Genomic DNA, 14,116 nt, shown 5'->3' on the forward strand with positions numbered 1-14,116 from the left:
TCACATAACAAAGCATTAATGTAACAAATTAATGTAACAAATAATGATGCAGAACTCAGAAACCAGCATTGCGCAATCAGCTAACTGGAAGTGTGTAAAAGAGAATATGAGCTGTGGAAGCTGAGGTCTCGGAGGAAGTTTCACAGATAATGGTGGTCTGTTCATAGAGACTGCTGTCAAACCTATCCAAACATTGACCTGTGTAGTTTTCTGAGCTGCAACAGGAGCCGTTTTTTTTTTTTTTTTTTTTGGTCCAGAGCTCCAATGAGTGTTTCTTTAAGTGTGTGTGGGGCGATTTGGTGCGCCGGGTGAGAGGAGGGGTTGGAGAGTGACGCTGGCTGCGCCTCAGTGCCGAGCGGAGCGCTCACCTGCAGATGAGAGAGCCGGGGAAAGCCGGGCAGAGCTGCAGCACACTCACGGAGCGCACGGAGGGACGTAAGCAGCGGTGTGACCGAAGGAGCGGGGGGGGGGGGGGACATTATTACAGCCATTATCGGAGAAGAATCGGGAGCCGACCCCGCTTTGTGGTCCCTCGTCCAGGCTGCCCTGACGCGCTCGCTCGCCCGCCACGATGGGAACTGACTTCGCTCTGGTCCTGACAGCAGTCCTGCTTTCTGCTTCATTCTGGGTGAGCTTTCTGGTTTGTCATGTGCAGAGGAGTTGTGCGGAGAGTGCGGGATGCGGGGATTCAGAGCAGGGGCTCAGAAGCTTGAATAAAGTCATGCGGTGCCCGGCGTGCTCGACGCCGGTCCTTATTTCCCCACCGGCAGGACGAACCGGTACCCAAAATGAATCTCACCGAAAAGTAAAAATGACCCATTCAGCACAGACTGCCGCTGCGGGTTCGTCACTGAGCTGCCATACCCTGCTCAACTTAGAAATAGCGCTCAGTTTCATGGCTGGGGGGGGGATTTCTTTATTCTTCCCAACTCATTCTTTCACACTCCTCTTCCAAACAAAACTAGTTGGATTTGGAAGTTGGGGATGCTTTTGAACCTTTACCTCATTTCTTCAGCTCAGTGAAGTCGCCGGTGAGCTTCTCCTAAATCTGTATGTCTAAAAACAAAAACCGTTATTCCCTGTCCAGAGGAGAGGAACTGATGCGGTGAACCTCCTTCATTCACACTCCAGCCTTTCTTAGCCCGGCACGTGTGTGTGTGTGTGTGTGTGTACGTGCAAGTGCGCGCCGACGTGCATTTTTGTCTGTCACGAACATTTACTTGTGGCCATAGTGGTTCAAATCCATTCGACCAACTCTGAGCACAAAATGTTGGGTGCAAAGTTTTTTTTTTTTTTTTTTCCCTTCTCTGAGCATTTGAGGTTTTGCCCCCCCCACACACACACACACACACACACACTCACACACACACACACACACTCACACACACTGCTCCGTACCTCTGTTGTGTCTTCGACCCCTGTGCTACGGTAACACTCACACTGTGTGTGAGGAAATTGCTGCATTGAGGCAGGCTTCTCCTTCCTGTGTGCTTACTGCATGTCTCAGTTAACCCAGAGAACAATCCTGACACAATTTTCACAATTCATCTGGTTTCCTTATGGAGTCATTACACAGCGTATTTTTACCATGGGCAATGGTGTGTGTGTGTGTGTGCGTGGGGTGGGGGGGGGGGGGTGCGCGTTAACATCAGCTTACCCAGAGGCTCATAGTTTGAGGTTGTTGAATAAATTGCTGCTATGCTATAGCCTGTTTTCTACAGGCTTCAGGGCCAAAGAAAAGGGGGAAATCAATGGAATCCATGTTTATCAATGTCTTACATTGTACTTTCTCCCTTCCAGAGGAATAATGGGGAGCATGCTTCCAAAGGTCCGTGCCACCCTGGCTTCTCTCAAAGCTTCTACTCTGTGCAGATTTCAAGGGATGTACTGCAAGGCCACAGCATACATAAAGGTAAGACCTGTAGTTTGCATTTTTTTTTTTAAATTATCTACCTATTTTTTTCTTTTACATTTGCAGTGAGAACTTGCAGAGTAAAAGTAAGAAAGTAAAACTTTCTTCCTGCACAGTATGTACAGTGACATATTTTCTTTGTATGTCAGATGAATTTGACATGATAGAAGGAGCATCTATGCAAAGAGGGGGGGCGGGGGCCTGAAATATAAAATGTAATTCTCTCACGTGATTTGATCAGGAGCATCCCGGTGCTGTAAAGGCGGTACACTGGTCTGCTGTTGCATTGAAAGTCTTCAGCCAAGGTTTCACTGAGTGCTTTGAACTTCATGAAAAAATGCAAATATATACGATACTTACTTGTGCTGTCTTACCTACCGTCACACTTTTACCTGCCGACGCTCCTCCTCGTCAGTCACTATCTTCATAACTATAATCTTGCGTACTTTAAAATTCACACTACAATGCCTTACCCACTTTTCTATGTGTTGCTTCAATTACACAGTGAGTCAACCAAGTTTGAGGGCCCGATAGTGCAGGAAATGGAATCGACATCCTGTGTCTAATCTGGCACTGCTCCTGCCAATGTGGGCTAATTGCAATTCTCTATTGATCCCAATGGTTTTTTCTCATAGCTCAGCTAAGCTGTATTGTTTTGCTGTGGGCGCACAATAGCTCTTTTGTGGGTCGACTGTGTCTTCAGCAGCTGCACAGTATATATTTCTCACTCTCCTTAGTCGTAAGAGACCTGGCGGGGATACAGCTGTCTAGACTCGCTCTCTCTCTTGTGTGTGCATGCACACAGCCTCACACACACACACACACACACACACACACACACACACACACACACACACACACACGAATTTCAGACTAAAGATTTTGAATGCAATAAGGTACAGTATATTATTTTTGGGTTGTTTTCTTTCTTGTGTCTCCATTTATGTTTGTTCTTTGCTGGAGCGATATAAGTCTGAAGGAGGCATTGGCTTGATTTAAGTATTTCATATATTGTAGCCTGGCTGAAAGTGGGATTGGATGAGGGACATTGTTGCTGGTAGTGAGCTTGTTCAGAGTGTGGTAGTGATGTCTTCAGCCCAGCAGGGGGTGTCAACACAATCACAAACAATCACAGAATGAGCCATCACTGCTGCACAGGAGCCATTTATTTCAGAGAGCATTATTTATCCAGTTTGATCTGAGGGAGATGAAATTTTCTCTGTCTTCGTTCAGACATAAACTAATCTTTAGTGGTCTAGCAGGGTTGTTTTCTGTATTTGGAATTCAATTTGCCTCTAACAGTAGATGCCAAACTGTGATTTTATTGCACTTGTATTTATTTCTTTTAAATACATAACCAACACCAAAGCCAGGTTCAAATATTGCTGTGTTGCCAGAGCAAATCAATCATGATTAAAATCTGCAGGCTTAATTCATTCACAGGGTTTCCCCCAATTCACGTTCCAAGCATACAGTTTATCATTCATCATGCGTTTCCTCTGTGTGGTTTGAAGGGATCCCGATAAGGTAAAGAAACACGTCTTTGCTGCAACACACTCCCAGCTGCAGGGTTGTCTTTATGTGGGTATGAAATACAGCTGCAGTGGCCAAGCGCACGCACAAGCATTGCATGTGACTTACAGGGCTCAGGCAGTTGATTTATAGTTGGTGAGGGTGTCACTGGAGGCAGGCAGGAAGCGACTCCAGAAGGGCTTTAATAATAACATTGTTTAACCCAAAACCGTCAAATAGGGACAGGAATAATGACACCCACTCATACATACACACAACACACACACACACACACACACATATATATTTTCATGTTAGCCACCAGGGAATAATGGGAAGGACAGAACTAGGACCTTGTCTATGATGTCTGCATCTGGACAGGAGGTCAGCTTAAAGGAGGAGGGTGTTATGTTTCACATTTGATCATTTTTTGAGTCACTCTAAAATACCGAACCCTCTGAAATATAAATCCTAGTGTGGCTGTTGAAACAATCACATCAGATATGATGACAAAGCCAAAGCTGAGAACAAAGCCAAAGCTAAATCTTTACGAAGAGTGTAATTCCTTTTCCTCTTTAATGTATTCACTAGTCATTTTCATTTCCAGCCTTATCACCAAAATATTATAATTTTTTGATGAATGTTCGTTTAATGTTATACTAATTTAGATGTGTCCTAAGAATTGTGGGTGTTTTGGCATACTGACATTTTTCTTTGGTAAACATTAAATACTGATTCTACACATGGCTTTGTTCCTGCTGGCTGAATAGAATAGCTCTCTCTCTATTTATCTGGAAAACCCCCCTCAGTTCCCAAAGTAAGTGGCTGAAAAATAAAATAAGACAATGCTGTTATTTTAGTCCAAAAACATGGAGTGTAATTGGAAAATGTGTGTTTTCTCTACATTTTAGCAGCAATTATCACCATTTTAAATCAAAACGAACACCCCCTGCCCTCCCAAAAAGTGGAAAAAAACAAGCAGAAAGGGCTCAAGAGGTAAGAGGTCACAGTCATACTTGTGTGAATGTGTTTTTGTGTATATATGTGTGATGCACTCAGAGCTGAGGGTGCCTGGTTCTCATTAGAGCCATGACAGCTTCTTTACCACTCACACATTAAAAGCACCATTAGAGGTCAAGCTTCACCAGGCCTGTTTAGTTACCCACCGAATGACCCACACACACAAGAACAAGACAACGAATGACGCAAAATAGTTTTCTTTACTGCAAGTGCAACAGCCTTCTTCAACCATGTAAGAGAATATTTTTGGTTGCTGAAATAACTTGAAGGTTTGAAATTTGGATCACCAAGCGATGATGTCATAATGTTGAAGTGTTTTGTCTCACAAAGACGAGAGCACATGAGTTGGACCCTGGCCAGACTCAAACTGATAAACAAAGCCGGCAAACGTAACCTCATCCCATGTGTCCCTGCATCCCTCTGCTGTCTCTGTTCCAAGTAATGAAAGCCAGGGATGGTGGTTTCAGTTCAGTGAGCTCACTCTGCTGACCTTGGACTTTGTTTGGGTTACTGGTGGTTTTGGATAGCTCTTACTTTCTGCATGTGTGACTGTGGTTTTGTTTGTCTCACTGTGTGTGTGTGTGTGACTGAGAGAGAGAGAGAATATTGAAAGACAGATTTGAGATATTGCGATGTACATGACCATGTCAGTACCTGAGACATAAGGATGCTGCCCTTACTACTGTAGCTTCACAGAGGGAATTGGAGATGTCAAAACATTGCGTTATTTCTAGAGTTTCCACTGATGCTTGGCTCTCTTTGGAAGTTATGTCCCTCCAGTAACTTGTCAGCCACACTCACCTGTCTGAATCTCGGTCAGCATCTGGACTGTAGTTGTACTTAAAAATACATTTCGGAATAAACAATCCTATTTTCCAGATGGCATTCACACAAATACCGACCTCCCTCTGCTTGACTTTGTATGGTGACACTGAGAAGATGTCCTATCACATTTCGAGCATATTCTGCCTGTTACCTACTTTGAACAGTTTTCTTCAAGATGTAAAGCTCTCATACAGCGAGGGTGGTCATCGTCAGTCCAACAACCTCTTCCAGCGGGGATCCACGAGGCCTCGGGTGATGAGTTTCACTTGCCGTAGTTGGTGAAGTTTTCCTGTGAGGCTGACATGATTTTTTTTTTTTTTTTCATAATCCAATAGCCCGACTCTTGTTTCATTCAGCTTTTTTTCTTTTTTTTTTTCTGAACATCATTTTGCGTCTTGCAGTGCAGAAGATGACATATATTATAAGTATCAGTTTCACTTGCTGTTGAATTAATGCCACTATTTTCAGATTTAAACAACAAAACAAATTGCTGAATATCACCTGACAACTAACACATGGCCTTCTGCCTTTGGTCTTAACACATAAAGAATGGGAGTAAAATAATCTTCCCTTCTCCCCAAAGTCAGAGCATGCACGTGCGCGCACACACACACACACACACACACTCCAATTTGTCAGTGGAGGTGATGAATTAGATTGGTTTGATTTCCTGTTTACCTTTCACCCCAAATCTCAGGACACACAGCCTACAGTGTTATCTGAGTGGATAGAAGACAGGCGTCCTTGTGGAGATTAGACACTGTTGGAATATAGCCTAAATCACTGGCATTGTTTGCTTTGTGTCTCTATTAGTTTTGGATCGTGGTGTCTTACTTTATTATAATCTTTTGCAACGTCCCTTTTTTTTTTTCTTTCTTTTATTTTTTTTTTCAAATCCTGTGCTTTTTTTTGAAATATTTATGTTTTGTCTTTGCAGCCCTTTCTCATATGACAATCTAATCTATTATAATACAAAATAATAACACAGATCCATCTCTCTTTACCATCTGTTTAAACCATTTCATGGTTTGTTTCTAATATTTGTGAGGATCTTAAGTCACAGGGACAGACGCATTCATCCATTTTCCTTGGCTATTAATTACAGAAATGCACAAGGGTGACATTTGTTGGCTGTCTCATGAAATGAAGACGACACCGCAGACGTACTGAGGTGCTGGTGCATGCTCCTCAGACCAAGGGCTAATTTGACCCCAGGGAGCAGTTACAAATAGCTAGTTGACACATATTTACTTTACGTGTAACCCCAGGCCTGATGTATGTGTCCAATAGTTGTGAAAAAGTGTCTAGATTTTTCCAGAGGGGCTCATATAGATGATTTAGCCACATGGTTCAATGTTTTGTTTTTTTCCCCCCCCCTTATTTCAGTCTAGACATGAGTGGTTTATGAGATAAGCAGGAGGGGTGGGCGTTCCACCTGCAGGAGTTCCTTTTGGTTAATACTGTTAGGCTCGGGAACCCATGCTGTGAAACACTTGTGTGTGTGTGTGTGTGTGTGTGTGTGTGTGTGTGCGCACAATGTGCTTGAATGCGCTGTGCGTACTGAGATATGTACTGATGCTCAGTGCATAGTGGACTTGCTCCAGGTTTTTCCAAGCTGTTCATAAGGAAGGACATCAGGAGCGAATGAGAAAAGAAAGAAAGCAGGTGGAGGCCATTACTTTTTAATGAGATTTTTGACATCTTCTCCCTGTGTTTTGAGAGGAGGGACAAAGGAGACGGGGCACAAGGGTGGAGGAATGTGAGAGGAAAAAATGGGGGTGACTTCCTGCAGAATGAGTTACCCTGCAGTGTGTGTGTGAACTCTGCATCTTTGTCATCTGCTCAGTACATTAAGCGACCTCCTGCTTCGGTTTGATGGGCCTTCTGGGGTCCTACAGTACCAAGGTTATGGCCCTCCTGAAGACATTAAACCCGTTTAAATACTTTGCTCGGACTTTGGCTCTTTAAGGCACAGATGGTCTGTGTGAGCCTGTGAAGGCTGTAATATGACAAGGGGACACTAAGCATCTCTCGCTCTCTCTCTCATTTTCAATATGGTTCACTTCAGGGTGCTTTGTGTATTTATTGCCAGTATCAAAGATTATAAAATTCGTGATGTGATACACGTGGTATAAAAAAAAAGAATTTGCTTCAATATTCATAAAGATAAAAGTAATTCAAAAGTAAAAAAACAACAACAAAAAAAAAACAAAGCAGTGGATGCATATTTTGTATCTGTGTGTTTTATTTTTGTAACAGGCTGTGTCTGGTTCTTTTCACTGTCTTGTTGCTCTGCACAGTTTAGGATTAACTCTGACATTATTATATTTGTCGCCGGTGAAGAGTGAGTGCATTTTTGTCTCTTCCTCACCTGTTATGCTTGAACTACTGAGTCTTTTCTACAGTGATAGCCAGGACCTCCCGTCTAGCTCTGACTCTGTGGTTGGACTGCGGTCACTGAATTTGTATTTGGTTTGGATCTGCCTGCTTTGTGTCCCTGACGGTAAAGAGATACTCCGCCAATTTGTGCTCATTGTTTCGGGCCAGATAGTAATTTAGTTTGTTTTGACTCTCGGTTTGATTTGTTTAGTGTTCCAGATGTAGGCATCTTTTGCTAAGTTAATATTTCGGTTTCATTTGATTAGTGGTTGAAAAGCATTGCTGGTCTGAGGCTAAGCAGTATTGGGTAAGTCTCAGAGCCACCTGTCAGAGGAGACTTCGGGATTTACTTCCTAAGTAGTCAGTCAGTTTGTCTCTTGGGCTCAGCTGGGGCATTGGACTACACAGTCAAACATTTAACTTCTAATGGGTTTGGTTATTTTGTGAAAATGAACTCCCACTTGTTTAAAATGTTCAACACCTTTTTGTGTCCTAGGTAGAAATAATATAAGTATATTGTAGAATGTAGATGGTGCATGATATCTATCTGGTTTCCTGATATGATTTTAGATTTGTTAAAGTTCTGAGAAGACCCACTTCTGCTCCGTGTTGCTCCAAGAGTAATGTTAGATTGAGCTGGAGATGAACTATTGCCCTGAATGATGGTCTCTCCCTTTTTATAAAACAGATCTGTAGTTTTTGTTGCCAACATTCTAGGACACACACATTACTGACACACGCCAGCTTAATTATGTCACCAAGTTGCACTCACACCAATTTGAATGATTTCATAATAAAATCCCGTATGCCAAATAGAATGAAAAGCATTCAGTCTTGTTTTTCTTCAGTCAGCAGCCTGAATGGAAAAACGAGACTAAACCACTGAGGTACATGTTGTCACAGCTCAGGACTGTTGTGTTTCAGCATCCCTGTCCTCATGCACACATCTTCTGCTCTGCTGGAACTGAGTTTTTTTTTTTTTTAAGATATAGGATGTTATTTTTGATTGAGTTGTTTTTGCTGAAGGAGATTTTGTTCATGATAGTCAGGCGATGTGTGGGGAAAGTTTCTGCTTTTTTCACAGTGATCCTTTCATGTCTTTTTGTGTGTGTGTGTGTGTGTGTGTGTGCGCGCTAGATCAGTCCTGATTTGTGAGTTCAGGTGAAGTGATTATATTTTCTTTCTTTCTTGTTTGAGATTAACATTTTGCAGAAGCTGTTTTAAGGTGCCCATGCATTCTTTTGGTAAAACAGTTTGTCATGAAGACCAAAGTGCTCCCTGGACACTTTTTTTTTTTTTTTTTTCTCCCCCTTCTTCTGTGCTGTGGTGGACAGGGATTACACCAGCAGGATAACGATAAGCCTACAAGGCTGTTTTCTCTTTGCTCAAGAGCCTCACTGACCATTTCCTTCAGCTGGGCTCTAGTCAGAGTGAGGGACACTTTTCTCTTGGCTAGGTACCTCCGAAAGCATAAGATAAGGCTGTGTACCCTATGGGGGTTAGCACGTTGCCATATTTGCCGCTGCTTCTCTTATTGCACATTGCACTCATGCAAGCGCACTTGCATACGTAAAGAAGCCTATTGTGGCAGTCAAAGACAAATGAGATCCAGATTTCCCCTTCCAGACCGCCTACTACTCCAGCATAATTTGGGCCTGGGCCCAAACGCTGGTGTCCTCTTCCTGCCCACTCACTTTGTTTGTCTATGGCAGCATTTTAATTACAGCCTAATTGATTCAGTTAGAAATGAAGCCACCGTGAAGGCAACCGACATAGTGGTGATACTGCTCTCAGGGCTGCATCCCCATTTATTTATAAGAATGGGCCGGGTAACAAGGAGGAGATGTAGGTGACATCATTTTGCAGTTTGTCTTTTTTCACTATTTTAACTCTTAATTTCTATCAGTTTTTTTTTTTTTTTTTTTGGGGGGGGGGGTAAATTAAAAGCACATGAGCTCAGTTTGGAGGAGGCTCTTTTCTCAATAATTGCACTTTTGCACAAAACGTAATTAAAGAAGAGTGGGCAAAACGCTAATTTACACCATTAAAAAGTGAAGAGTGATATAAAGAAAAAAGGATATGAAAAAGGGTTCAGTGTTCTCACCTCTAACTGAGCCCTCCTTTATCGCCTCACTTTTCCTATAGTTTCCCCAAACTGGGATCAGATCATTATTGTTAATTAAAGGGACTTGTCCGTTTCTCACACTTCTCTTATCATGCAGTAGAAGTGTATGATCTTTCTGAGAATGTGGGCAGGACAAATCCATGAGAATTACAGCCTCATATGCTATTCCCTTTGCTTGAAGATCCCTCGTCTTTGTTAAGGGAGGATGAAAAGAAGGGTGGAAGCCCTCAGAAGACACGGCTGTCTGGTAATCACTAATTGTGTCCTGAACTCCCTGTGAATGGGCCCCATTAAGTTCTTAAGTTCAACACACAGTTGAATCATTGCCACTACACAGGAACATGGGAGACCGAGAGAGAAAAGGATAGAGGAGTTTGGGGGTTGACAAACAGTGTGCCAGTAATGTTAATTAATCAGAAGACAATGATGAGTCCCATGGTGTCATGGGAGTCATCATTGTCTTCTGATTAAGCCTGTTGAGTAGCGCCTGCGCTATGCGACAGGTTAAAAGCTAATAAGGGGCCAACAAAGGAGCTACCACAGGATCCTGGTCTTTACAAGCAGTGTCTGATGATCCATGTCAAGATAGATGTCGGCTTTTTTGGCAGACCCGATTGATTTCCCCAAAGGGAGGATCCTTACATTTCACGCTGGTTTGGGGCAGCGCTAGCTGGCAGGTAGGGCAAGCCATTTCTTTAAGGTTGAATGCTGAATTGATGCTCCACGTTGACTTTGGAAGGTTTCACTGCAGTGAAAGTTAAGAGGAATTCTGATTTCAATCTTTAAAAAAAATTAAAGTTAAAGAAGAAAAAATTCACATCAAATGAATCATGGAATTCCCTGGGATGCAAAGCAGACACTGAATGTTTATACAATATAAATCTTTATATTTGAAGGGAGTATTTTGGTTAATATTTAGCCCCAGAATTAATATCCATATTTGTTTAATGTTGTTTATCCAACACTGTTGATAAAAGTGAACTGAAAACCAATTTAAAGAAAAAAAAAAAGGTTCACAGTATGCCCTGGACTTTGAACACTGATGTGTAGCTCAGCTTAAACCCACCACTGAATGTTAAAAAAATACTATTAATGGAAAGTACAGCGAGATCCCTATATAAGTGTATGGATGTGCAATTTTGAAAATCCCTCTGGGCATCCATGTATTTCTGACTATTGAAGTAATATTAGCCTGCTGGTACATTGCCAAAATTAATCCATATGTTTGACAGCTGAAGGCAAAAGGAGGACACCGGTAAACATTAGAAGGTAATTCAGAATTTACAAGATTTTTGAATCTGCCAATTATAACGTACGATTTGAAATAAAATTTCAAAGCCAAGTCACAAAAAAACCCCAAAAGAACCACAATTTGTGCGTTGTGTTGCGTTGGTGTGACATCAAATTGTAGAAGGCGGTTTGGGAGGCAGGAGTTATTGTCCAAAAGAAATCACATCTCAACTGTGAAACGCAGTATAATGAGTGTGAATGTTAATGTGGCATAAACAGATCACTGCGACTGTGGCAAAACTTCTCATGGACTACACACTAAATTACTCTGCTACTAGTTGCTCTCCTGAGCGATGAATGTGTGTATGCAAAATTTATGAACTGATGAGTGCCACGTTTAGAACTACGTGCAATGCACAGTGCATCTCCTGCTGCGGTCACGGCCATGTAATCACTTCAAATGCACTGTATTACTGTGCTGCATAATGACCATTTCACTATGGTGTCTGAAAAGGTCAATTGTTTTGTGCTCTTTACTGGGAGGATACAGCCTGAGAGATGGAGGGGAGTGACGTTTTGTTTTTGAATATTACTATAAGCCTTGAACTTAAGGACATCCTCCACAGAATGTGGCTCCTTACTGTGTACATATACCTTTTTGTTCTTCCATCTGCGAGGGATACATACATACAAATACGGTGGACAACAGTAATTATAGTTTTGCTGCTAGTCCATCCTGACTCTCTCTGAGCCAGAAGCTGAAAGCTGTGGATTGGTAAATGACAGCACGGCATTATTTTTTTCTGTTTGTAAGGCCTTGTAATATTGTTGGTCAAACTCCATCACTAAATGTGGGCTGGTGAGCCAGCCATTTCAAGCTAAGGCACCGACACACTTTTAAAAGCACAGTGGACAGAATGCCTTTCTTCCTCTTTCCCCACCCTGCCTATTGTCTTTTTCAGCACATCAGAGGAAGAGGCAAAGAGTGAGGGTAATAAAAGGCCCCTGTCATCCTCCGGGCCTGTGAGAATGTAGAGAAGAAGATAAGTTGTCTCGCTCTGAGTCTGAGAATGATCAAAAACAAGGTGAATCCTGTGGCCGCAGAGGGAACAAGCTCGTGTGGGGGGAGGGGTGGGGGGGGACTGAGGAGGAAGAGCAGGGCTGGAGGAGACACTGTTTCCTGATCTCTGAGGTAAAAAGGGATGAGGGAGTGCAGACATGTTGGCAAGCAGGCGGATAGACTACTCTCTAAGTTGTGGACAGAAAGCTGCATTCATTCTCTGCTACATAGTTTGCAAACCACTGAAAGATAGTGTTGGGGGTCTCGCAAGGTGATTGGCAAGTTGTTGGCTTCATTGTTCAGCGGAGATAATGAATATTTCATTGCCCTCATATGAACAGGGGTTTGGGAAGGTACAGTTGTACACAATTGAAATTTGTACATGCAGGCGCTTTTGTACTTGTACACTTTCAAGCACGTACTTGCATTGTTTACTGTCCCTGAAGGCAGCAAGAGGCAAGGCCGTGGTCTGGAGGGTGATTATCCTAAACACAGAAATGAAAGGATTACAAAGCGATGGTGTAATCCAGCTGTCAATCCCACACCTCATTAGCCCACATGGTTTTCCGAACCAGTAAAAGGTAGAGAAGGGAGGAGAGGGTCAGGGAGTGGATAAAGGAGAAAGAGTCAAGGGACCGAGATTGATGGACTGGGAGGGGAACGGAACTTAGTAAGGGAGGAATGGCAAGATTATAAGAGTGGGAGGAATAGGAAGCCAAAGGAAGGAGGGGAGGAGGAGTAAGTGTAAGAGCCTCGCTATTCTGCTCAGGGAGCTCTGCGGAGAGTTTTTATTAAGCTTTCATCTGCCTTTCCACCCCTGCTTTACCTCTCTCTGCTTCCCCACCTCAGCAGCACCAGCAAAAGCAGATGTAGGGAGCACTAGCCATGTCAGTCACGTCTCAAACCCACAGTTCTGCTTGTAATTCCCAGATTAATTAAGAACAGTGATTTGTTCATTTAATTGTGGGTGTTGTTTTTTTTTTTTTTTTCCTCTCTTCCCTTCTTACTTGCTTTCTTTTGCTGCATGCTCCCTCTCATCCTCTTGGCAGGCTAATTTGCCCTGCAGCTTTGAGGAGGGGAAATGAAAGGTATAGCAGAGGAAGCCTTCAGATGGTTTATTAAGAATTGATTTGCCAGAATGGCAGAGAGACAGACTGTAGGGAGATACATGCTGACGTGCCTCCCAGGCAAACACCCCCAGCTGCGGGGGGGGGGGGGGGGGGGGGGGGGGGGGGGGGGGGGGATTTGGAGACAAAGAAAGAACGAGGGAGCAGAAGATTATTGTGACCCAGTCTGAATGTCTTCATTGAGTGCATTTCAGGACCAGACTGTCTGACCACCAACTCATAACAAATTCTGGATCCAGTGAAGTTTGAGCAGTGCTGATCCCCCTTAGTGTTCGGCAATGATTGCTATGCCTTGTGGCAAGTGAAAAGGTGTTCGCGCACCTGTGAAATCATTGGTTTCTATTGTGAATAAATGCATCCACGTAAGATGGCGAAATGCAGCAAGTTGTGTAATATTTGAATAAGTTCTTTAATTAATATACATTAGCATAGTCCAAAGACACTTTCCCACTGTATGTTAGCTGCAGCAGTGTCACGTCGTCGTCCTCGTGAGCAGAGGTGCACAGGACAGCATGGGAGGCAGGAGATAAATGACAGATCAGAAGCATTAGAGCTTCAAAGCTTGGGAGAGAACAGAGAAACTGTATCCCTCCTGGCTAGAAGAGATGGAGGCAGTGCATCTTATCTTTAGCGGCTCATCTCCCCATGTCCAGACAGCCCTGCCCCTTAATTTACAGCTGGTCTTAAACCAGAGCGATGAAAGCATATGGACTCTCCAGTCAGATTTATTTTATTTTTTTTATCTCGGTGTGCTTCTTACATCAGGTGGGGTTGTTGATTCTCTTTCCAATCTTCATGACTTGATTGCCCACTGCTGTGTTCCATTTCTTCTCATCACAGAAGTGTGGCATTTCTCATTATCCCTCCTCTTAATTTATGCACAAATTATTCATAGTTTGGTAAATTGCGAAGTTTAGCGACAGCAA

General features: G+C 43.0%; 1 protein-coding gene across 2 annotated transcripts in view; it reads left to right on the forward strand.

The window, feature by feature from the left end:
- Window positions 1-490: 490 nt before the first annotated feature.
- The window catches only part of LOC115046143 (cadherin-4-like), a 226,126-nt gene continuing 212,500 nt past the window's right edge, over window positions 491-14,116 (forward strand). For both annotated transcript variants that reach the window (XM_029506308.1, XM_029506309.1), the window contains exons 1-2: window positions 491-628; window positions 1,801-1,912. In XM_029506308.1, coding sequence (XP_029362168.1) covers window positions 572-628; window positions 1,801-1,912 — 169 coding nt within the window. In that variant the 5' untranslated portion in view covers window positions 491-571. The remainder of the gene's footprint in view (window positions 629-1,800; window positions 1,913-14,116) is intronic.

This window comes from Echeneis naucrates, chromosome 7 (genome assembly GCF_900963305.1).
Source record: "Echeneis naucrates chromosome 7, fEcheNa1.1, whole genome shotgun sequence".
Lineage (NCBI taxonomy): Eukaryota > Metazoa > Chordata > Actinopteri > Carangiformes > Echeneidae > Echeneis > Echeneis naucrates.